Source organism: Cavenderia fasciculata (genome assembly GCF_000203815.1).
Source record: "Cavenderia fasciculata unplaced genomic scaffold Scf_Dfasci-G-b-205a01.r1-3, whole genome shotgun sequence".
NCBI lineage: Eukaryota > Evosea > Eumycetozoa > Acytosteliales > Cavenderiaceae > Cavenderia > Cavenderia fasciculata.
Window position 1 is genome coordinate 2431344 of NW_004457737.1, and position 25384 is coordinate 2456727.

Sequence of the window (25384 nt, forward strand, 5' to 3'; positions counted from 1 at the left end):
ATCAATCAACCAAATGTTTTTATGAATAATAATAATAGGATAGATATATCTATTTATTTATTTATTTTATAATTATTTAAATAATTTGAACAAAATGACTTTCAGTTCTACCAAAAGTAGATGGAGTGTACATTTCTTCAATCTTTGAAGGTGGACAAATATAGTTTCCATAACATACTGCAGAGCAATTGTAGGTAAATGCGTATTCACCTGGATAGAGGGTATCGATAAAGATTTCGGCACCCTTGTCTCTGACGTTGGCATGGTCGTACCAATACTTCTTCCATGGAACTTGGTTGGTTGGCTCCAATCCAGCGGGTAATCTATCAGAGACCACTACAAACGAAGACAATTGGCGTACTTTGATGGTAAGTTGTACCTTTACCTTGGTACCACTCTTGATTTTGATGTTGTTTTGTGGGTCATAGACAACATCATCCTCTTTACCAAGAGCAATGAATTTACGTTCAATGGTGATTCCACGATCGGTAACTGGTTTGTAGATTGGATTGGATGGTCCGTATTGGAAGGCAAGGGTGTGGAACAATGGTCCCTTTCCTTTCTTTTCGATAATGACATTACCTTGGTTCTTGATAAGAGTCTTCATTGGAATGAATCGACGATAGTTACTTTCGGCAGTCAACTCGGTTGGTGTTGGATCGGCAGTGCTATCATTGATAAAGATATTGGTCTTGATTTTGGATTCCAACAATTTCGAAGTTTCACAGTATCTATAGATGGCGTACAAACTAAAGGCATTGTCTTGAGTATTGTACCATCCTCTTGTTCTTCTCATTGATTCCAATCCACTGATCAACTTTGGTACCAAATGATAGTTTGGATTGATGGCAAGCATCGACAAGATGAGGAACGCAGTACTTCTGGTTTCAGAATAGAATCTGTTGCAATCAACACTATCCAAATATGCCAAACTACCTGTAATCTTGATATGATCTTCAATCTCTCTTGTTACTTTACTAGAAGTTAAAATTGGCATCAAGAATACAAACTAAAATGAATGAATCAAAAATAAATAAATATTTTTAGTATAAAGTGTTCCAAATTTGGAATTGATTTGTGTTGGTTCGGGTTTACTTACGAATGACATGAATTTTGAAGGATCTGGATAAAGGTTCATACCCTTGTTGTAAAGTTGATTGGCAAAGACAGTTACATTTTGAGCGCTTTTGTGGGCCAAGTAAGCAGCAAATGACTTGCAAATAAAGTAACTGATTCCTTCCTCTTTCATTTTCTTTTCATTAAAGGTAAGCAAAGATTTAACATAGGTTGCAAAGTTTTTCAATAAACTGGCAGGTACAGTTGCTCCCATTGATTTAAGTGTTGTCAATACCCAATAAGCATATAAATTAACATATTCATAGGACCTAAAAAAAAATAATATAAAATAAATTAATAAATAAATAAAACAAAGTTGGTTGATTTTTACTGGTTTTACTTACTTTGGACCATCCCAATATGAAAATACACCATCGCTCTTTAATCTCTTGTCTAAAAGGATAAACATTTCACGCAAGGATTCATCAATCTTTTCATCTGATGGGATTGACTTGTCACCTTTTTGGAAGAGTTGTGGAACCTTTTTCAAGACGTAGAGTGATAACATCTTGCTACATAATTGTTCAGTGCATGCGTATTCATAGTTTAATAAATATTCAATAGCTGGGGTGATCTTTGAAAGGTTGTTGGATGACATTTGGATTGTCAAACCTCCACTTTCTTGATCTAATTGTTCCCAATTTGGAATATTCAGTGGGTATTGGGCAACATCCTTCTCCTTGGTAAGGATATGAGAGATAAGAGTAGACTCAAGACTGGTAGCAGAGTAGACTGGGAAGTCAAATTTGACGGCATCAGTAAATTCAGCCTTGACACCATGACTGTTGACTCTGCTACTTAGAATGGCTTGGAAGGAAGAGTTGGTATTTGGTACGATTGATTTCACATTGCAAGGTACAACGATTCTTGATTGTGCTGGGATAACAGATTTGAATCCCTTGCTTGCAAGTGAACAGTTGTTTGATCTAAATGCAATACTAACCTCGACGTCATAGTCGACAATGTTTTGAACGACAATTGGGAATATCGACTCGTCCATGTAATGGAGGAATCGTGGTGGAGATTGACGGATCATAACTGGAAGAGTACTGGTAAAGAACTCTTGGGTCTTACCAAACTTGTCGTTTGTCATTGCCAACGCCATCATACGGTACTTGGTCAAATTGTCTGGCAATACGTATTTGAATCGTGCCACACCCTTTTCATCGGTATGCACGTTGGTTTCAAAAGTTGCTCTTGGACAGAAATTGTCTCTGACCTTGATCACCTTGGCAGCCAACATAAGATCTTCGCAATCGCTCTTTTCGTCGTCATCAGACCCACCAAACAATCTAAATACGAGGTTGATTGTAGTGTCAGTGGTGATCTTGTTTGACTCGAGTGTACCAGATTCCATTTGTTTGTTCAAGTGGAACAGACGTTGAGAAGAAGGTGGTAATCCATCACGATCCTGAACGACCTTTTGGATGTGTTCAATGGTGGTGCTAATTGGAATACCATCAAGACGAATGATACGACCTGAAAAGTAACGAATAGTGAGGTTGATGGATGAAGTAGGAACGGATGATGTTTTAACCACTTCGGTTGGCATTGAATATTGTGAGCATTCAGTGAGATAGAATGGTTGTAAATATTCATTGTTTCTAGTTGGATAGAAATTGATTGGATTCCAGTCATTGGCAGTTCTCTTGGACAATTGCAACAATGATTCGTCGGCAACAATCAAAGTGACCTCTGCATTTGGTACTGGCTTGCCATTGTGGTCCTTGACAATGACACCTACATTGTGGGTCTCTTTGGGAGTGGCAAACTTGGAGAATGGCTCAAATTCCACTGTCAATGTCTTGGTTTTTCTAGACACTGTAATGGTCTTTTCAACATAACCATCGGTGAAACGTTGATGAGTTTTGTCCATATACTCAAATGACAGTACACCTTGGACAATACAACCAAACTTGACGGTTGGGAAATCCCTTTCAGTGATGGTGTGAGTTGTACGGAATACACCATCGACAATAGTGAATGGATCGGCTGTCAAGACAGTCTCTAGCTTTTGTCTAATCAAATAACCTCTGCCATTGTTGAGTTTGGTCTTTACCAAGATATCCAAAACATCACCAATTTCATAGTCTTTTGATCCTTCAATGGTCAATGATACCTCGGCCGATTTCTTTGATGCAAACTGACGACGTTGTTGTTCGGTGGTGATCTTTGGAACAGTATCGACATACTCTTTTTCGGCAGCTGTTTGTTGACCCAACACAAAGACAGTGTAGTTTTGGGAGGTACTGTGGATACCGAGATCGCTGACATGGTAGACTTCGATGGTATAGTGTCCACGATCATCAAATTTGTGGTTAAAGATGGATGGCACATCAGCGGTTGGTTGGTAGACTGTATCGAGGATAGTCTTTGATGGCATTTCTTCTTCATCCACTCCATTCATCCATGGGACCATTTTAACGAGGAAATGGATCTTTCCATCTTGAATTTGTTTGCCAGACGATGACAGTACCATAGCCTTGATCGACAACTCTTCATCGATATTGTAGATCTTTTTGGGAGCAGATACACCAAGGTAGACAGAGTCGTCGAGCACTGTAAAACTTTGTGAAAATGTCTCTGATCGGTTGGTCATATCCAACATCTCTGCCTTGACATTGACATTGAGACATCTGTTCATTTGAGAGAATGCAAGACGGAGTTGGTGACGACCAGATGGATTACGACGAGACACGTATTCAAACGACTTAAAGTCTACATTCAACTTGTTTGATGGCGCTGTTTGAATAGAGTATCCGTCTGGCATGCAGAGTGGACTAGTCTCTGATACATCAACCCTCCAATTGACCATTGTGTTTGCCAAAATCTCAGATGTGAATGCTCTGCCAAATGCTTCGACGAAAAAGGCATCACCTCCTTGAACCACCTTTCTGAGTAGACCTTGGTTGGTAGATCCTTGGAAATGACGACTCTTGACGTCAAAGTCAACTTCAAACTCTTTACGCTTGCATTCCAAAACACTAATGTTCATTTCATGAGTGTGTAAATCGTCATTGGTCTTCATTGTCAACTTACAGTCACCCAAGTTAATATCTTCGGGCAACTTGAAAGAGATGTGGAAACTACCCAAATAGTTGAGTTTGACGGTTGTGTTTTTATAGAATTCCTTGCGTCTAGTGTCTACCAATGTATAGGTTATCGATGAAATAGAGTTGTCACCAAAGTATTCAAGAGGTGTTTCAATTCCATCTTCATTGTAGATACGAATGATACCCTTGATGTTGACAGTATCGGTTGGACGGTAGACACCGAGATCATTGATGACATTCCAAGCGAGTTTATTTGATGCCGACTTGACAGCATTGTGGTACGACACCATACAAGTATACGATCTCTTGTCAGTCTTGGTGGTAGCAGCAACCATGTCAAATGCCTTCTTTCGTTCAATCGATGCGAATCCATCCTTACCAAGACCACTGCTAACTGGGACGGCAGATGTCAAGTAGGTTTCAATCAATGGATAGGGGACTGGTGCATTTTTAATGACATCGGTCACTTGAACAAGAACATTGGCACTAGTGGCTTGGATTGAAATTGACAATGGTGTGTATTGGAGCACTTGTCCGACTCTAACCTCCTTTTCTTGATCGGTAAATGTAAAGAACAAGAGTGATTCGGTGGCCAAAGTAGGAGTGTTGGCTCCAAAGAACTCGGTCAAATCAATTACAGTCTCCGTTCTTTGTTTGACCTCTCTTTGAACGTTTACAGACTGTGACTTTAATGGTATCAGACCAAGTGATTGAAAGTCTTCTCCTATAGTTGACTCAAATGAATAGAGTTGTGAAAGGGCAACCTTGATATTCATAAATCTCTTTAATTCATGAGGAAGAATTCTATAAGATCTAACAGTTAATTTTGATAATCCTTTTGTAAACAATGTAATCATTGGTCTAAAAGAAAATAAAAGAAAAAAAAAAAAGAAAATTAATATTAATATTCAACAAATTGAATATATATATATCTTTAACATACGGTACTAAAGGATCAAGATTATAACTATAATGGAAAGATGTTGATTGTTGGAAATGGATTTCAGCCTTTTCAGCTGGAGTCTTTAATTCCAAAATGGTGCTTGGAAGGAAATCTCCATCACAACTTTCAATACCATCCAAATATAATTTGTATCTAGTTGATGGTACGAAATTTGCTTCGATATTCATACTGGTACCATAGGTTTTGACAGCAGTGATTACAGCTGGAGGAATAAAACGGATCTTGCTCTCCAACTCTTCAGGTGTAATCTGAGTCACATGGATTGGTTTGGGTGTTCTAGTTAGCACAACAATACAATTGGAAACAGTTGGTTGAGTTTTAGAATCAAATCCTGCTGAAAATAATTTTGGTGACTAAAATAATAAAGAAGAAGAAGAAGTGTTAATCGAAATAATTCTTTTGGATTGATTTTTTGTTTCATACTTGATAAGTTAATTTAGTTTTTGTTAAAGTTGAAAGTGAACCTTCAATACTCTTGAGACCAGGTTTGAAAGAGACAATGTAGGTAGTTTGAAGTTTGAATGAACCTTTGATCTTGAGATAGACGATTTTAGGATTTGCTTTGATTGGTTCGTCCTTTGGGTTTTCTGGCTTTGGTTTGAATGTGGTACTTAAATCTGGATGTTCCCATGCAAGAAATTCATAGGAAAACTTTTTGCGATCTTGATCCTTGATGGAGATGAGTTTGGCAAGATCTTGAGTGATTGGGTCGACCGGTTGTGAGAATTGAATAGAGAATTGTGGTTCCTTGAGTCCATCACATCTCAACTGAACAGGAGTATTGGTGACAGTGTCAAAGACCCAAAACTTGTTCTTGGTCAACTCCTCGTCAAACTCTACATCGGGATAACCACTTGGATCAAAGGTGACAGTGTAGGGTGTCGAGCCTGGGAACAACCCATATGAACCCTTTTGATAGACACAGGTGACACCATCCATCCATTTCCAACTGGCTCCTTCAACCTCTGGTGAGATTTTGAATGGAACCGTCATCTTTGAAATATCGTCAAAAATTGGGATAAAAGGACGGCTAAAGACAAATTGTACACGAGAGACATTGACATTGGAGCCGACTGGAGTGGCTGTGAGAATGTCGACTGGTGGGAATGAGACTTCTGGTCGCTTGACCTGTTGCTCGAGTGACATCTTGTCCAATTGAAGTGCCAAGTCTTTGTCAGTAACGGCTGGCTGCTCACCCTTTTTCGGCTTGGCAATCTTGGGTGGCTTCTCTTTGGTACACTTGTACAACTGAGAGTTGAGTGGCACATTGTTGGGTGTCTTGAGCTCTGTGTCAGACTCTAACGTTGGTACACGCACAAGTAAATCAGATACCTCTTGATCGGACAATGGTGCAAGTGGATTGAATGGATTCGAGAATGAATCGTTTGCTTGGTCATTAAGAGACAAGATATAAGATACAATCGGTGTTGGAGGTTCAACTACCACATCAACATCTGTCTTGTCACTGTGACTTTCAGGTACACGTGAGAATGCACTGTAAAGCTTGTCAGAGTTTGACTCACCAGCTACGGACTGATAGTGATTTCTAGCTTTACTCTCTTCTTGTTGTAATGGGTCAATAAAGACAGGTGAGACTGTCACCAATAAAGTATGACCATCTTGAATACTATTCTCTGCCAACGTTGAATAGTTTTCTAATTGTTTACCACCAAACAATATTCTTATTTGGTATGGATGAATTAATGTATTCTCATGTTGTTGTTGTTGTTGTTTTTGTTTATTATTATTATTTACACTACTATTATTATTACTACTACAATCAACATCCATCTTATCAGATGAAGATGATGAACATTTACTATTTACATTTGTTTCTGTGATATAATCTGTATCATCAGCAAACAGTGTCGAAGGTGTTGGGAGATAGTCAGAGTGCTTTCTAAACAACTCGACCTTGATACTATCGATTGTAGCATCTTTTGATACTTCATCAAATGAAGTCTTGTAATTGTTTGTGGCTAAAAGATTAATTTTCATTTTTAAAAGAAGAAGTAGAAGATAATTGAATAGATGATATGATAAACGATGAGATGATAACAAGTATATAAAGATACACAAACAAACAAATATTTAGTGCACTAAATGCTAACCTTGAATTGACAAGTTGCAAATATGATGACTTGGCGTGACTGGGTGGCGGTAGACTTGGGAATCAGCCAAGATAAAATAAGAATTTTCCAAGAATCATGATTATTTCATTTTGATGGAGATAATTAGAGACCACTCCGTTTGTTTGTTTGCGGATATATTCAATACACTAGGATCCTCTGATTTGAGGTCAAATTTCCTCAATAAATAAATAAATAGAATAACAAGTTGTTTTGTTTTGTTGTGAATAAGGTTCATCTCTCCAATTAAGAATTAAGGAGAAGTGTTTGTATTGACAAGTGATTCTTTGTATCTTTGTGAAAGTATACCTTTCCAACTTGGAGTACCCAATGAAAAACCTGGAATTAAAAATAAATAATTTAAATGGAAGTAGGTGTGAGTAAATGGAAGTAGGTGGATCAGATGATAATAATGAGAGTATAAAATATAATATATTATAAACACTTACTTGGTGTAACTGGAGACCCCATGACCAATGAACTGGAACCATTACTAAAATATTTTGAAAAGATTTCCTCTGATGTGCTTCCAACCTTTTTACCACTTGAACCATTGCTGTTGATACTACTATTGTTGGTGCTAGTGTCATCCATGTTTTTTGTTGGTGTGCTGATATTCGTTGATGATGGTGGCGGTGCTGTTGGTGATAAAAAGGGTGATACCAAGTCTTCTTCTGATAAGAAACTAATATTACTATTATTATTATTATTGTTACTAGTATTATTAATATTACTGCCAAAACTACTAAAAAGACTCCCTGAATTATTAATACTATTAAAACTATTATTATTAATATTAATATTACTATTATTGTTATTATTATTTATCTTTGGAATTGGAGTTACTGGGAAGTTAATATTATTATTATCCAATATTTCACTATTATCATTTGAATTATCACCAAATAGATTTCCAACTTCCCTCGATGAATTATTACTACTACTATTATTTGATAAATATAATAATGAATTATTATTATTATTATTATTGTTGTTGTTGTTGTTCATGTTATGTTGAATAGTATGGCTACTATTGAAATAATTGCTGTTTTGATTGTTATTGTTAAAATAGGGAGTAGTTGTAACTGCTGAAGGAGTACTAGCAGCTTCTGTGGTATTATATCTATTTGGACTTGGTGGAGGTGTTTCTCTGACTTGATCGTCATCATCGTCATATTCATCATCGTCATGTTCTTGATGTTGTCGTTGTTGTTGTATTATATCTGTTGGTTTAAAATTTAAATTGTTGTTCCTATTATAATTGTTATTATTATTGTTGTTGATTTGGTTGATTTGATTATTGCTGGTGTTCAGGATGTTATTTTGTTTTGTTTGTGTAAAGAATGGTGATTCTGGTGTTGGTGGAGGTGTCATCAATTCATAATAATCGCTTCGTGTCTTTTTGATGTTTGGTGATTGGAAAGAAGATCCATTATCTTTTCTTTTGTTGTCCACTAATCCATTCATCATCATTGTATTATTATTAAAGTAATTGATACCATTGTTATTATTGTTGTTGATTGGACTTGGTTGACTGTGAAAATTTAATTTTGATTTGCCTCTGTTTAAACCTCCAGGAGTAGTATTGCTGTTGTTATTATTACTCGATGAGAATTGACTTGATTGATTATTATAAAGTGATGGTTGACTAATTGAATTGGTATGTACAAGGGTGGAGGAGGTCGAAGAAGATGAGGTCGAAGACAATAATATACTTTGTTTTCTTTGACCTCTATAAAAAAATTGATCAAATTGGTCCATGCTTACACGATCATCTGATACTAAACTTGATTTTTTAAATATTTTTTGGTTACTATTATTATTTCCAAAACCATTGTTGTTGTTGTTGCTATTATTGCTACTATTACTTAATAATGAGAATTCATCCACTAAATCCCCATTATTATAATTATTATTGTTATATTCATCTGACCATTTTGATTCATATGAATTGGTAGGTGAAGGTATAAAATTGCCTCCAGGTGTTGTCGCAGTTTCTTGTTCATTAAAATCAAATTCAAATGAATTATTTTCTGTATCACTGTCTAGAACAAAAGGATCATCGTTGTTGTCATCATCATCTTGATTGATTGGAGAATTACTATCTTTTGTTTTTGTGATAATGTCAAAGTATTGATCGATTCTATTTGCTTTGAAAATAAATCCACCTGTTCCACCATCTCCAGATGATTTTGTTTTGCCATTCGATAAAGAATTCCTATGATTATTATTATTGTAGTTGTTATTATTATTATTTTGATTATTGAATGTTGAAACGACAGAAGTCTTTGGTTGAGGTTTAAAAGCTGATGAATAGGGAACATTTTTCTGTTGATTTGGTTCAAACACCTGTCTTGTGACAGGACATATGACGCCAGTTGCTATTTTCTCGACAATCTCATTTTCAATACATTCTCCTAGGAAATCCATATTGGTTCCTACATTTTCCTCGTCCAATGGGGAAAAGTGAACCATTGTTTTCGAGACTGGATCATATACTCGTGCATGTCGAAATGTTAAATCTGCCTTGTAAAATGAACCAACATATTCTTCTGTTAATCTTTTTGTACCTTTTAAATATTTAAATATCTAAAAATAGTTAATATAAATTTGAGTCTCAAAAGAAGTATTCATATATCATATATTTACCTTTTCAATTTCCTTATATTCTTTAAAAAGTTTATAAGATGTTTTAATACCCATTCCATGTAGAGAAGGTAAATAATCACATCCAGCCAAGATACACATTTGCCTCAACATGGTAAGATTGAAATTACCAAAATCCAATCCATTACTCTTGCACGAACATATATTCTCACTTTTAATCTCTTCACAATATCCTTCTTTATTCATCTTGAATAATACCTAAATAGATAGATAATTATATATAAATATTAGTATCTCCCCAATGATTAATCTCCAGTGATATGATGTGTTGAAATGACCATACAGTAGGAGTACCATAAGCAATTAAATCAGAATCTTCTGTAAGAATAGCATCGACTTGATTGGTGACAGCCAAGTAAGCCAATTGAGCATCAGCTTCATAAGGTGCAACCACATACTCTATACCTAAACGTCTCAACTCTTTGATCAAATTGAATGCCATCAATGTTGTGACATCAACCGCCTTTTGGAAACATTTATTTGCTTCTGCTCTATTACCTTCCAACAAGTATGCATTTGCCTTTTCTTTATATTGTTGTCTTTTACTACAAGATAGATATCGTTAAGTTAGAGATGATCTGTCGACAGAAGGTATATATCTCTATCATGTCTGTGTTGTACATACGATCTTCTATCATCTTCAGTTCCTCTTTTATTTGGTAATGGACCACCATCAAATACAATGACAGGTATGACTTTGTGACTCTTCATCATTGATATTAGATTGAGACAATACTGCAGATACCTTGTTGTCGGTATACCCTGACACAACTCTTGACTGCATGAATAGACAGCCTTGTGCAACCAGCAGTAGCCATCGACAGCTACTCTTTTGTTGGCATAGTCTTTGATATGAATATTTCTCTTTATCGGGGACAACAATGGTAACAGCCCAGTTATCCCCATTTATGTATGTATGTATGTTTATGTTACTACTCGTCTATCGATCGTTTGTCGTCATCCATCTATTATCTCTCTTTACTGTAGTTTATTATATTTCTATTATTCTAATATTTTATTGGTCATATCTCTCTCTCTCTCTCTCTCTCTCTCTCTCTCTCTTATTCTTATTCTATATTTGTGATTCTAGTTATTCTTTGTATCTATCTCTACTCAAAATGCATAAGGTAAGGTTGGCGCCCATTTTTGGTTTTTATGGGCTACCTAGAATTTTTATTTTTTCACCAGTTGTTTGGAAGCAAGAATGAATAGAATACATCAAATAATTAAATAGAAATAGATATGTATTGGGTTATTGCTTGCGATACATCACAGTTCTATATTATTTATGTTAAAACTCAAATTGAAAGTTTCAATGTTTATTTAATTTTAGTTTGAATCGTCATCCGAACCGGTATCACTACCAGACGAAGAAGGAGAATCATCATCGGCATGGATGTTTATAACATTTACCTCTCCCCATGAAACATTACTTTGAGTATCATCATCTTGACCAAAAAGATTAAAAGTATTATTTAAATTATTATTATTGTTATTATTATTATTATTATTGTTATTGTTGTTATTGTTGTTATTATTATCAACAGTTGAAGTTGTTGATGGTTGAGTAGTAGTGGTAGTTGAAGGAGCTGGTTGAGATATTGATATTTTCTTTGATTGAATCATATTTTCAATCTTTTGATGAATTGAAGTACGAATAAGAGTTTGTAATTCCTTGTTGAATGCTAATTGTTTCTCCAAGATGGTTTTTGATAATTCATCAACCATTGCATCCATGTCTAAAGTTGATAATGCCATATCAGTCTTTAATATTTGTGATTCTGTTAGACTCTTGTTGGTTTTGAACTTTTTCTTTTTCAATTTCTTTGTTGGGTTTGAACCACCACTGCCATCCTTTTTAGATTGATTACCATTACCACCAATTCCACCACCACTACTTCCACCACTACCATCACCATCGGATGAATCACTATCCTTGAGACCCAATAAAGTATCCCAAAGCTGATCGTCCATGTTGAGTTCGTCGGCAGGTGTGTTTTGATTCTTGATCTTTTCCTCCCAGTTTCTCTCCATCTTGGACTTGATGCCAACCGATGCCGAATAGGATGCCTCCATGATAGCAATGTAGATGTTGGCAATAGCGTACATCGAGATAAAGACAAACACGAAAAAGTAGACACGCGACACAATCGAGCTCTTTTCGGTGGCTCTAAACGTCGCTTGCACATCATCACCATTTTGTAGACCGAATAGTGTCACGGCAGCCTCTGTAAACGTGCTGAATCGCGAGCTCGTCTCTGAAAAGTACATGAGACCAAACAAAGCAAATCCAATGAAAATGGGCAAACTGCCAGCCGAGAATCTAAGAATGTTGGGCAGACCCTTTCCAAGTGCATTAATGACAGCTGTAGACTTGCTGTCAAACTCGAGATATCTAATCATATTGACCCACGACAATAACGTGCCAAGACCAAGGAACAACTTGCAAGCCGATGCAGCATTGCTTCCAGACGTCTCAAAGAAATCGAGGAATGCTCCAACCAACGTGCAAATGTTGGATACAAAGCACATGACAAACCACAAGTTAAAGAATCTCAACTTTGTCTTCCATGGCAACGATCCCCATTCAATCGTCGACGATACGCTAATAGGTATACCACGAACTGATCTTCTCATCACAATCTTTTTAGTTCTTTGGAATGTCTTGAATGAAAACATAAATGATCTCCATGCCAAAAATTGTGACAACAATGAAAAGATTATAACTACTGTATCTAATACTAATTTTGATGATTGTATCAATTTTGAGTATGGTACTAAAAAAAATAAAAATAATTAATTAATATTCCCATTCTTTCTTTCTTTCTTTTATATCTATCTTGTCTATCTCTCTCTCTACATACATTCAGAAGTTCTACTTTTATAAGGAGTAAGAGTAACTTTAATTCTACCAGCTTGAATGGTATTATCGAAAAATGTTCTAATTCTCCATGAATAAGCTATTGGTCGATCGTATTGTAAATGTACATTGGTAAATGAATAATCAATATACATTGAACTCATACAATAGAATAAAGTATGAAGATCATTATCTGGTGATATTGCCAATGGTCCCAAATCAGCTGATGATATTATATATGATGCTAAAGAAAAAACCAAATAGAAAACAAATATTAATATTAATATCATATGTAGGTATATATCTATATTTTACACACTTGAAAAAGTATCAGTATTTGCCTTTACGATCGATGTATCAAATACTTGATCGCAATCTTTATAAGATGATATTACAAGTGATACACTAAATGGTGGTTCTGAAAGATCATCAACCACTGAAAACTTATTTACAGATGCATTTACCCATGAATCATACTAATTAAATAATTAAATAAATAAATAAAATAAATAAATCATTTCTTTCTTTCTTTCTTTCTTTCTTTGTCAAACTTACATTATTTAAATTATTTTGAACTAGGTCTATAGATTCTTGAATGGTATAAAGGAATAATATATTTGATCCAAAATCACCTTCATATGCAAAATCATTTGGAAAGAATACTTTGTACCAAGTAGCTTCAATACCAACTGAATAATCTGTTAAATCACCAGTTTCAATAAATATCTAATAAAAAATAATTAATTAATTAATAATTGATTATTAATTTAACCTTATCTTTTAGTTTTACATACAATTGAAGTTAAACAAATAGTTAAAACCAAATGAACCAGTAACTTCCAAGGGAATCTATTATATTTTCTCCATTTTTGTAACCAATCCATATTGATTCTATCGTCATGTGGCATTTTACCTCTTGGTAGGAATACACGTTTGAGGAATGCTCCAAATCTCTGTAAAAAGGTGTCATCGTCGTCGTCATAGTCATCTTTGGGTGCACAACATCTCTTTCGTCTCATCTTGACCGGTGAGAATGATCCAACACTTGAATCTTCGCTACTACCATTCTTCATCTTGGTTCCAATGAGAAAATCGGTCTCATCCGATTGAATTGATCCAAAATCATTCATGGTAAGGATTTGAAAGAATTGGTTCCAACAACAATTTGTTCTATTATTACTACTTTTTAAATATTATTATTATTATTATTACTATTGTTTTGTATTAAAATCTTGTTATTGAATAAATAAATAAACAAGTAATTAAACTACTATTAATTTACTACTACCACAAAGATTGATTATTATTATTATCTATATTACTACTACTACTATGTGTTACTGTACTGTATGTTTTTCTTCTTATTTCTAACCTCGAGGTACACCTTTCCCTCTAATACTCGAGAGAGATGAACTTTTAAAAAAAGTACACAAAAAATTAAATTAAAAATAAATTAATTTGACCTTTCGAAGGTGAGGGGTTGGTTGTTGTTGTCTTTGGGAAAGTCCCTATGAAAAAAAATCTGGGTTTTGGGGGGTTGTTTGTTGTGCAAAGAGAGAGAACAACAAACAAACAACAAACAAACTGAGGAAGAGGAGGATGGTAGAGGAAATAAATAGTTTTACAAAAATTAAAAAAAAAAGGAAAAGGAAGTTGACAATGAAGGTAGGAAACCAGCTAGGCTGACTGTGTAAAACAACAAAAAATAATAATAGACTATAGAAGAGGGTAGTCTGAAACTCTTAAATCAACAAAGACATGGTCAAACAGCCGCAAAAAGGGCTTAAAATTTCAAAAAATATTTTTCTGTTGAGGCGTCGTTGCATGAATATCCCTGGGGATTTGCGAGGAGGTGGTTATTGGATTCCCTGGATATTTGGATTTTCGCAGCCAAGATCTGAGGCCAATTCAACCAAGAGCAAAGATTAAAAATAACTCTGTGCCGATGCAACGGTTGTGTAGAATGACACGCCCATGAACATCTATTGTATGCTTGAACCAGAATGTGTTGTGCGTGAAGATCATCTTCATCTTTATTCATTACATTATTTGTTCTTTGAGTCTAGTGAAATGGTAACTGGCCCGTCATTGACTAAACCGACATCCATCATCGCACCAAATTGTCCATCTAGAAAAAAGATCGGTTGATTAGTTTGGATGGACAAAGAAATCGGGGTTCGAACGGAAATTGTTGGATGATATTTAATTGATAAGTACCTTTGATTCTTTCAGGATTATAAATCTTTTTGGCATCAACAAGAAATTCTTCATAGAATGCTTTGGAATATTCAGAACCAGCAGCTAAATGGAAATCTGGTTTCAATCCTTTTGAAGTAGTGGCATAGAGTGTGAATTGACTGACAAACAATACCTCATATTGGAGATCTTTTACACTTTTATCCCAACTTTTATCTGACTCTGGATTTGGCCATAACTTTAATCCAAAGATTTTCTTTAACCTATAATAATATTAATAATCAATCCAATCGAATATTAGAATCACTATCATACACAGACCATCTTCATCATTATCATGATACATACAAATATTCACAATCTACTTTTGTATCTTCTTTGGTAATCCCTATTATTTAAATCAAAAGACAAAGTTAATTATCTGTATACACAAGACAACAACAACAACAACACTTTAATCATTCACAATATCAATACGAACCAATCAAACACATTAAACCAGGTCCTATTGAAGAGACAACTTGACCATCGACAGTGACAGATGCTTGTTTAACTCGTTGTATTACAGCTCTCATTATAATCTTTGATACTACACTACTATACTAAACTACGCTCTCTTTTACATAGAAGAAGGGATTTAATATATAACAATACTATAGTTTGTGATAAAAACTGAGAAATAATGATTAAAGTTTCATTATGTTACTTTTTTACTTTGCTTGGTCGCCGAGTGCAACTTGAAAATCACACTAGTTTACTGATTATTATAATCTAGACGATTTTTATATATATTTATAAATACATACTACAGTGTGTGTGTTTGTTCTAGTAAAGAGAAAGAGAAAGAGAAAGAGTTATATTTAGAGTCAACGACGACGACGACAAAGAAGTTGATTAGATTATAGTAATAATAAGAAGAATGGAGCAACCATCACACTTTCTCAATCAACTAGAAACCTTTATCTTGAGATTAAAGAGAAAGAGAATTACAGGTTCATTCTCTGTATCACTCTCAACTGCTGAGATTCTCAGACAATATATATCTACCACTAAATGGAGTAATGCAAAGCATCTCATTGACAATATCAAACAGATGGGAAAGAGATTAATCGAAACTCAACCATTGGGTATGTAGACAATCATCATCATCATCAAAAGTATCTTTATATTAACCATTCATTGATGTATATAGAATTTTGTATTGGTAATATCATCAGAAGAGTATTATTCATCATCAGAGAAGAGTATTTGGCATTAAGAGTCGAAGAAGAAGAAAGTATGTTGAGTTAGTTTACTATTATCGATCAAAGATGATTAACTAATCAAATATGTCTCTGTTATTTAGATCCAACCATTAAATTAGATTCATCAAGAAATAACTTATTGACATATGAAGAACCAATGGACGACTATTCAGAGTCATTCCAAGGATTAAAGAGTTCGATTCTAGATACCATGGGTGAAATGATCGATGAATTAAAAGGATTATACAAGAGTGTTGCTGGTCAATACAAAGATCATATTCATGCAAAGTATGATCAATCAATCGAAACGAAACGATTCAATTCAATTAGAGAAACAAACAAGAATATTATATTGATCAATCATTTTTGAATATATTTATAGTGAAGTAATTATGACATTGGGATCATCAAGAACGGTTGAAGAATTCTTAAAGGAAGCAGGAAAGAAGAGAAAGTTTGGAGTTATTGTTGTCGAGACTGCTCCATCTTTGGAAGGACACCAAACAGCATTGGCATTGTCAAAATGTGGTATAGATACAACATTGATTCCAGATAGTTCGATTTTTGCTATGATGTCTCGTGTCAACAAAGTGATCATTGGAACACATGCAGTTATGGCCAACGGTGGTTTGATTGCTGCCTCTGGTACTCACATGTTGGCTGTTGCCGCCAAATACCACTCTGTCCCAGTGATGGTATGCACTGGTCTCTACAAACTCTGTCCACTCTATGCCTACGATCAAGACACTTACAATGATTTTGGTAGTCCCGCTGCCTACTTGAAATTCAAGGAAGCTGAATTCCTTGAAGATGTTCATAGTTATAATCCAAACTTTGATTATATTCCACCTGATCTTGTTAGTTTATTTGTTACTAATAGGTATGTAAACTTTTATTATATTATTCTAAACATATGATGATGATTGAAAATACTAACACAACCCGATTTATTTATTAAACTATTAATATTAATAGTGGAGGACATAACCCATCATATATTTACCGTTTATTACAAGAATATTATCATCCAGAGGATACATTTGAAGAAGAAAAGGATGATTAAATTAATAATCAATAATAATCAATAATAATAATCAATAATAACAATACGATACACCCACCCTAAAAGATAGATAGATAGATTAGATAGATAGATCATATCGATATTATCATTTCAAAGAGATTCAATATTACTTACTTTCACTCCACATTCCACATTCCAATTCCCAAAATATAAATCAAAAAAAAGTAATATCTTATATTTAAAAACAATCTAGATTATATATTTATATCTATCTATCTATCTATCTTATTTGTTTGTTTACTAGTATAACATAGTTTTATTTTGTTTTGTTTTGTTTTGTTTTTTCAAAGGAGAGGATGTTTTTTGATTTAATTTGAATTTACAACTCTTAAGTTGTATTAATTAATAATTACAAATGGAATGTTTGGTGATGGTGGTGATGTTTGTTGTTTGTTTGGTTGGTTGGTTGGTTTAATATTAACACGCAAGATTAATTAAATGCCATCGTCGTATCGTATGTTGATTGGAATTGATTGTTGATTGGTTTGTTGTTGTTGTTGTTGATAAAATTATATAGGTGATAATTAGATTATTATTATTATTATTATTATTATTGTATTGTAAAATCAAAGTCTCTTTAAAACTTTAATTATTATTATTTTGTTGTTATATATATGTGTGTGTGAGGTAAAAGTGTTATGTGATATCGTTGTTGTATGTTGTTATTTAATAATGATTCTTAATATTCTAATAATGGTTCACCAATGTTAATAATCTTTGGAATTGTACAATTCAAATCGAAAGCTTTACTAATGACAATCTTGAAAATCTTTTGAACATTGATCGAATGTGAAGTCGAACAAAAGATCAATGGTGATTTCATTGCACTAGCAAATTTACGAGCCTATAATCAATCAATAAAGATATTGTTAGTTTTTATCATTGATCTCTTTTATCTCTTTCTTTCGTCTCTTTCTTACTTGTTTAGTGATTTCTTCTTGATCTTCAGCAGGTAGAGTAGCAAAAACATCGTATTTGGTACCAATCAAGAATGGAATGGCAGTTTTGTTGAAGCCTCTAGCTTGTCTGTACCATTCCTTGACACTATTAAGAGTTGATTTACGAGAAAGATCAAACATGAATAGAATGGCAACGGCATCGTTACAAACCAATGGCAACATATTGACAAACTCACGTTGACCTCCAAGATCCCAAATAGAGAATGTAATCTCTGTACCTCTAATCGAAATGGTCTTTTCCATAAAGTTTACACCAAGTGTTTGAATGTAATCTTCATCAAATGTACCCTCTACATATTTTACCATCAATGATGTTTTACCTGTAATGTATATATATAAATCGATAAGTTTATTGATTGTTGACAAGATTCGTTGTTATTAGTTTTCATTGCTGTGTGTGGTGACATCTATCTATATGTAGATCTATAACATACCGATTTGAGAATCACCGACCATACCAACTTTAACAACTACGTTGTTCTTTTTGGAGTCTGATGAAGCTGCTGAAAATTGATCCTCTGACATTGTTACTATATATGATTATTTGTATTGATATGTTGTTGTTGTTGTTGTTATTATTATTATTCTAACTTTGGTTGATGGTTTAAGGTATTGATTAATCAAGATCAACTAATAGGGTGGAGGTGGACGGACAGGTAGTTTGGTAGTATTATAGATAAGAATAGTAACAGTACTAAACGAGGGCGTAATATTTTACAAAGAATAAATAAGAAAGCTAGAAGAGAAAAGAGGAGAGGAGAGGAGAGGATAAGTACACTGAAATGAAAGAAAATGATTACTTATGTTTGAGTAGTTTGTGGTCACCACCCTCTCTCTCTTCAAGCCATGAATCTGTGAGTGATGGTTGAAAAAAAAAATAAAATAAAAAAAGAAGAGAAAAGGAGAAGGATCGAAACGCTTCACAGAAACATATAGTATATATATATATATGAATAATATAACTATACAATGAATGGAAAGAGTATATGATTATCTCTTTAGTATATTGTAAATCAAAAGATATGAAGTCAATCAATCAATGGAAAGATGGGAGGTAAAAATGAGGAAAGTCGTTGGGTGGAGTTCCAACAAACAAACAAGAAACTAATAAGAGCTTGAAACTTTATTAAAGTCTACTAACATCATCATTATTGATCCTTGTTATGTTATCTATCTATCTATCTATCTATTAATCCAACAGATAAACTTAGGATCATTCATTCCATCCATCGGTTTTTTGATCGAAAAAACAACTATTTTTTGTTTTTTGTTTTGTGATGATGGGCACACTGAGGGAGTGAGTGGCGGCCCTCCTCAAAGATCTAGTTACTTTTACTGACAGCTTACTCCTTCACCTTTTTGTAACATTATTCATTCATTCATTGTTGTATTATAACAAAAGTATCATATATATATATAACTTTATTTATTTGTATCATTAACAAGCTCAGCTACTACTCATTCCCTTTCATATTTTATTGAGAGATTTATAACAACACAACAAACAACACAGCTGACACAACAAAAATCAACACAACAACAACAAAGCCATCTCTAAACCAAATATCTGTAAAACACACAACACATATCAACCAACCTTAAAACAAACAAACAACAGCCACAAACTACAACAACCAATTATAAGAATAACCATTCGACAGATTAATTATAATTATTATTTATTACTACTTTTGATATATATATAAATATAACTCTTTTTGTTTTATAATATAATATAATCATCTTATCATCTCTCTATCTACTACTATAGCATAGTAGTACTATTACATCAACAACACATATAACGCTAAATTTATTTATTATTTATTTATTATAAACATCTCAAAACTCAACAATCAACTCATCCTTTTGTATAATTATAAAAAGAAAATAGAAATAGTAGTAGGATGGGAGACGTTGAAGAATTCTTTAAATTAAGAATATCAAAAGATGATCCAGAATTGATATTTCAAATTGTAGAGGTAGTTGGATCGGGATCATTTGGAACTGTGTGTGCGTGTCGGTGGATGAAGAAAAAAGACAGAGATGCACATGGAAACAAGTTGATAGCATGCAAGTTTGTAGAGGTGACGGCCGAGGACATTGAGACCAACACCAACTTGGTCAAAGAGATTGATATTTTGAAAGAGTCGATCGATTGTCCATACATTGTCGAATACAAGGGATGCTACCTCAAGTCAAATATGTTGCTCATCGTCATGGAGTATTGCAAGGGTGGCTCGTTGCTGGATATTATCGAACTGTGCAAAAAGAGTCTCAAAGAGGAAGAGATTGCTGCCGTGTGCGCTGGTGTCGTCAAGGGACTGGTGTACCTGCACTCTAAGCGTACAACACATCGTGACATTAAAGCAGGTAATGTGTTGCTCGACGAAGACGGTGTACCTAAATTGGCTGATTTTGGTGTGTCTACCATCGCCGAACAAGGACAAAAGATGAAGACTGTGATTGGGTCACCGTACTGGATGGCACCGGAAATCATCATGGGTCAGGGGTACGATCAAAAGGCTGATATCTGGTCGTTGGGTATTACGGCCATCGAGATTGCCGAGGGTGTGCCCCCACGTTTTGACATACCTCCCAGTCGTGTCATCTTTACTATTCCCCACCAACCCCCTCCCACGCTCAAAATCCAGTCGGACTGGTCGCCCGAGTTCCACGACTTTATCAAGATTTGTCTGTCGATGAACCCGTCGTTGCGTCCGTCTGCCCAACAACTGCTCTCTCACCCGTTCATCCTCAAGGGGTCGTCGCAGCAGATCCTGCAGAGTCTCGTCACCGAGTGCATCCCTCTGCTCAAGATCAAGCGTGAGGAAAAGATCCAGCAAATGGAAGAGTCGGACCAAGCCGCCGAATCCTCGAAAAAGGCCGAGTCCCTCAAAGGCTCTGTCGTCGTCCTCAACTCCAACACCCGTACCGCCTCCATCATGCGTAACAAGAACGGTACAACCAACCTCAACCCACCCGCAGGTGCAGGTTCCACAGGCTCGGGTGGCAGTGTCGCCAAACCTCAATCAGGTGGTACAGCCAAAAAACCAGCAGCTCCATCAAACAACAAACCATCTGCATCTGCACAAGTACCACCTGCCAAACCAGGTGCTTCTGCATCACCATCACCATCGACGGCCAAAAAACCAGCAGCAGCACAACCAAATACACCGGCCACTTCGAAAACACCAGGTACACTTCATACACCACCCAACTATAAACCACCACAAGCACCAGCTACCACCACCACCACCGCATCACCTAAATCACCAGCCACTGCCAAACCACTAGCATCAACCACCAATAAATCACCAGCACATCCAATCTCTCCATCGGTCAAACCAAATAGCTCGACTGGAAGAAGCCAAACCATCAGTATTGGACAACAAAAACAAGCAGCCACCGTCAAATCACAAGACGACGAACCAGTTACTTTTATACATCACGACGATCATTCTGGGTTCCAAGCAGGTGGTGATGAAGAAGATATAGATTTCCACCCCGATGATTATGAAGAGGTTGATATCTAAATCCATCTTTAATCATAATAGTAATAAAAAATAATAATATATTAGTAAATATAAATATATATCCCTGTCTCAAGAGACACGCGTCCCAAAAAATATTTTCAAAAGTTTTAAAAAACCAACCAACAGGTGTTTTTCAATGAACCAAACACGTTTTATTATTGTTGATTAAAACTTAATTTTCATCATCATTGATATTAAAGATGAATAATGAGGGAGGGAGTTTATTATTTTATAAATAAAAAAAGTTTTATTTTAGTTAGACTCTTTTCTTTGCTTATATTATTATTCATTGAGTTTATTTGCAAAGCTTTTGTTTTTATAGTAAAAAAAAATTATATAATACATAATTTCATCGCGACAATTTATTTTATAATAAAAAATTGGCCATCATCACCATCGATCTTCTTCTTGAGAGACACCCCCTTTTTGTATTTGGTTTATTAAATTTTTTTTACATTCATACTACACCTTAAGACTTTTTAATAATTATATATTTATATATTTCTCTCTAAATATATACAACTACTACTACTACTATTTGTATCTCTTTTTTTTTATATCTCGAAAATCATTCAGTGAATAGTTTTTTACAAGTTAAAGTTATATTTATATATAGACAAAATAGATATAGATAGATAGATAAAGAGAGAAGATTTAGATTATATAGATAAATAATAATACATACATAATAATAAGCAATGTCAGAAGTAGAAACAGCTCCACCTCCACCACCACCTCCACCAGCTGCTCCAGCTCCACCACCTCCACCTCCAGTCTCTGCTGCCCCAGCAGACCCTGGCAGATCAGCTTTACTTGGCTCCATTCAAAACTTTAGCTCTGCCAAATTGAAAAAGGTTAATACCAATGATAGAAAACCAACAGACGGTAAAGTTCAAATCAAGCAACTACAATATCAATCAATCAATCAATCAATCAAATTCACAATAGACAATCAAAAGAGGAAGAGGAAGATGAAAAGATGAAAAAAGAAAAGAGAAAGAGAAGAGAGAAAAATGAAAACAAAAGTTATAGCTAAACATATATATATATATCAATGAGATAGCTACTGTGCTGTGGTTATCAATTCCCATTCCACATTTAGATTTAAATCAACATAAACCATTCCACCATTGGTGTGAATGATCATTGGTTGTTGTGTTTTAGTGGTGGTGGATGTGGTAGGGTGATTTATAATATATTATTATTTACCACCACAAACACACAGACACACATATAATTGAAACATTAATAGTCAAATCAATATATCCATCAATCAATCAAATATTTCCCCCACCACACGTGATCGATCAATTAAAAGATTTAAATGTATATATATCTAACTTTTTAAAATCTTTGTTTTTTGACAATCTTTGCAGCAGGACCAAGTAGAGCTCCATCAAGCTCAGGAGGTAGTGGCGGCGGAGGGTCTCGTCCAGTGCCAGGTGGAGGCCCATCTGGATTTGGAGATATCTTTGCAGGTGGTATGCCAAAGTTGAGAAGTACCAAGGGTGGTGTAGACACTAAGGATTCTCATACACCAGCACCATCATCGTCGGCACCAGCTCCTACTCCAGTTGGATCAAATCCAACTCCCAAGCCAACCTTTGTAAGTGCATCAAAGCCAGGTGCTCCAGTACTCAAACCATCAACTGGTGTACTCAGACAAGCACCAGTCCTAGCCAAGCCATTTGCCAAGCCATCACCATCCGTATCACCTGCTGCTCCATCACCAAAACCAGCTGCCTCTCCAGTCGTCCGTCCAACTCAACCCGTTAAACCAGAACCTGCCAAACCAACTCCAACCCCAACTCCAGTTGCTGCTGCTCCAGCTCCAGCTCCAGTTGAAACATTCAAGCCTGCTCCATTACCAGCTCCAGTCCCTGCACCAGTTGCTGCTGCACCAGCACCAGCACCAGTTCACGTTGAAAAGAAACAAGAAGAGAGTCATTTGGCAACATCATTCAACAAGAATGTTGTAGTCAATGAGAGTAATATTACTCCAAGTGGTGGTGCACCCAAACCAGCCCCAACAGTCACTCATACCAGCAAGCCAGCTCCAGTTGGCAAGACACCAGCCAATTGGGTCAGTCCTGCAGCCGGGCCAGTCAATCCAATCGGTCGTGTTGTCCAAACCGCCAGTGTACATGTTGCTCAACCAAAGACCAACGTCACCTCGTCCGCATCGATTGCTCCCAAGGCACCTATTGTACTTCCCAAACAACCATCTCAAACATCACTAAAGACAGCTCCATCTGTCAGTGCGCCAATTGCCAAACCAGCACCAGTTGCCGCACCAGTTCCAATCGCCAAACCAATTGCTCCAATCTCCAAACCAATCTCCAAACCAATTGCTAAACCTGCTCCAGCTCCAACTCCAGTTGCTGCAGCTATCCCAACTCCAGCTCCAACTCCAGTTGTTGCAGCTCCACCACCACCAATTGTTGTAAAAGAAGAGGAAGAACTCATCCAAGAAAGCAAGCCATTTGTACCACCAGTCACCACTACCACCACCACCCAGCATAACCATCACCACCACAAAGAGATTGAAACCAAACCAACAGTTGTTCCAACATCACACCAACACGAATCTCATCATTCCAACTCTCATGTAACATCAACTCGTTCATTCCCACCAGCCGCTGCCACCAACACCTCGTCCTCTAATCTATCGGACAACACCTCTCCACGTAAAAAGGATGATGGAGAACTCAGTTGTCACAGATGTAACCAATTTATTGAAGGTAGCCATTACAAGGCAATGGATAGAGCATGGCATATTGATCATTTTACCTGTAAATCGTATGTAAACAAATCTTTAGTGATGTACAGCTTTATAATATTAATATTTCATTCATTCTACACTTAGATGTAATAAGGGAATTCAAAGTTTTGTTGTTCATGATGATCAACCATATTGTGAGACATGTTATGACAAGTTGTTTGTTGAACACAAGACATGTCATATTTGTAGTGAACCAATTTTCGGAACAGTAGTATCTGCAATGAACAACCATTTCCATCAAGAATGTTTCAAGTGCAATAGTTGTGGATCCAACTTCCCAGACAGTGAGTTTTATCAACTCGAAGGTAAACCATGGTGTTATTCATGTGTTCAAAAGGCTACTGCCCCCAAGTTTGAACAATGTGATGCTTGTCAACAACCAATCAACTCCAAGACCGAGGGATTGATCAAAGTACTTGGAAACAAATATCACAACAATGAAAGATGTTTCTCTTGTCATGGATGTCGTAAACCATTCCCTAATTTGAATTTCTATGAAGTTACCAATCAACCATATTGTCATGACTGTGCTTTAAGACTTCACCAACAATCTTAAAAAAAAAAAACAAAAAATAATAATCAATCAAATAACAACAACAATGGTATAATAGCAAAATCAAGCAATAACAAACAACTATTTATTAACAAACAATCAAAACAATTAAATAAATTTCAATAATAATTAATAATAAATCAAATTAACTGATTTAAATTATCAATATTTTCCTAAAACTAGTTTAATAAAAATAAATTCAAATTTCGAACCAATTTATGTTTAACTATCTACCCTCCTC

At 35.3% G+C, this 25384-nt stretch overlaps 8 protein-coding genes across 8 annotated transcripts; 3 read left to right on the forward strand and 5 right to left on the reverse strand.

The window, feature by feature from the left end:
- Positions 1–76: 76 nt before the first annotated feature.
- On the reverse strand, positions 77–7131 carry DFA_03649 (ubiquitin domain-containing protein; the record flags this gene model as incomplete). The annotated part of the gene is made up of 5 exons (XM_004363194.1): positions 77–1009; positions 1100–1385; positions 1461–5030; positions 5113–5486; positions 5557–7131. 5 exons carry the CDS (start codon positions 7129–7131, stop codon positions 77–79), a joined length of 6738 nt encoding a protein of 2245 aa, XP_004363251.1.
- A 384-nt stretch (positions 7132–7515) lies between these two features.
- Positions 7516–10835, reverse strand: exo1 (5'3'-exonuclease N- and I-domain-containing protein; the record flags this gene model as incomplete). Its single annotated transcript, XM_004363195.1, has 5 exons — positions 7516–7601; positions 7712–9851; positions 9912–10127; positions 10213–10474; positions 10555–10835. The coding sequence occupies 5 exons, from the start codon at positions 10833–10835 to the stop codon at positions 7516–7518; spliced, it is 2985 nt and encodes a 994-aa protein (XP_004363252.1).
- Positions 10836–11258: 423 nt separating this feature from the next.
- Positions 11259–13919, reverse strand: DFA_03651 (mucolipin; the record flags this gene model as incomplete). The annotated part of the gene is made up of 5 exons (XM_004363196.1): positions 11259–12706; positions 12794–13033; positions 13109–13265; positions 13345–13515; positions 13584–13919. 5 exons carry the CDS (start codon positions 13917–13919, stop codon positions 11259–11261), a joined length of 2352 nt encoding a protein of 783 aa, XP_004363253.1.
- Positions 13920–14834: 915 nt separating this feature from the next.
- dtd (D-tyrosyl-tRNA deacylase) lies at positions 14835–15560 on the reverse strand (the record flags this gene model as incomplete). Its single annotated transcript, XM_004363197.1, has 4 exons — positions 14835–14917; positions 15007–15248; positions 15334–15373; positions 15476–15560. 4 exons carry the CDS (start codon positions 15558–15560, stop codon positions 14835–14837), a joined length of 450 nt encoding a protein of 149 aa, XP_004363254.1.
- A 344-nt stretch (positions 15561–15904) lies between these two features.
- On the forward strand, positions 15905–17292 carry eIF2b2 (translation initiation factor eIF-2B beta subunit; the record flags this gene model as incomplete). The annotated part of the gene is made up of 5 exons (XM_004363198.1): positions 15905–16112; positions 16178–16261; positions 16331–16517; positions 16612–17109; positions 17205–17292. 5 exons carry the CDS (start codon positions 15905–15907, stop codon positions 17290–17292), a joined length of 1065 nt encoding a protein of 354 aa, XP_004363255.1.
- Positions 17293–17992: 700 nt separating this feature from the next.
- On the reverse strand, positions 17993–18797 carry spg1 (small GTPase; the record flags this gene model as incomplete). The annotated part of the gene is made up of 3 exons (XM_004363199.1): positions 17993–18157; positions 18234–18592; positions 18707–18797. 3 exons carry the CDS (start codon positions 18795–18797, stop codon positions 17993–17995), a joined length of 615 nt encoding a protein of 204 aa, XP_004363256.1.
- A 448-nt stretch (positions 18798–19245) lies between these two features.
- On the forward strand, positions 19246–21808 carry dst3 (putative protein serine/threonine kinase; the record flags this gene model as incomplete). Its single annotated transcript, XM_004363200.1, has 2 exons — positions 19246–19273; positions 20160–21808. The coding sequence occupies 2 exons, from the start codon at positions 19246–19248 to the stop codon at positions 21806–21808; spliced, it is 1677 nt and encodes a 558-aa protein (XP_004363257.1).
- A 698-nt stretch (positions 21809–22506) lies between these two features.
- On the forward strand, positions 22507–25146 carry limD (LIM-type zinc finger-containing protein; the record flags this gene model as incomplete). The annotated part of the gene is made up of 3 exons (XM_004363201.1): positions 22507–22693; positions 23185–24607; positions 24675–25146. 3 exons carry the CDS (start codon positions 22507–22509, stop codon positions 25144–25146), a joined length of 2082 nt encoding a protein of 693 aa, XP_004363258.1.
- Between the last annotated feature and the right edge of the window lie 238 nt (positions 25147–25384).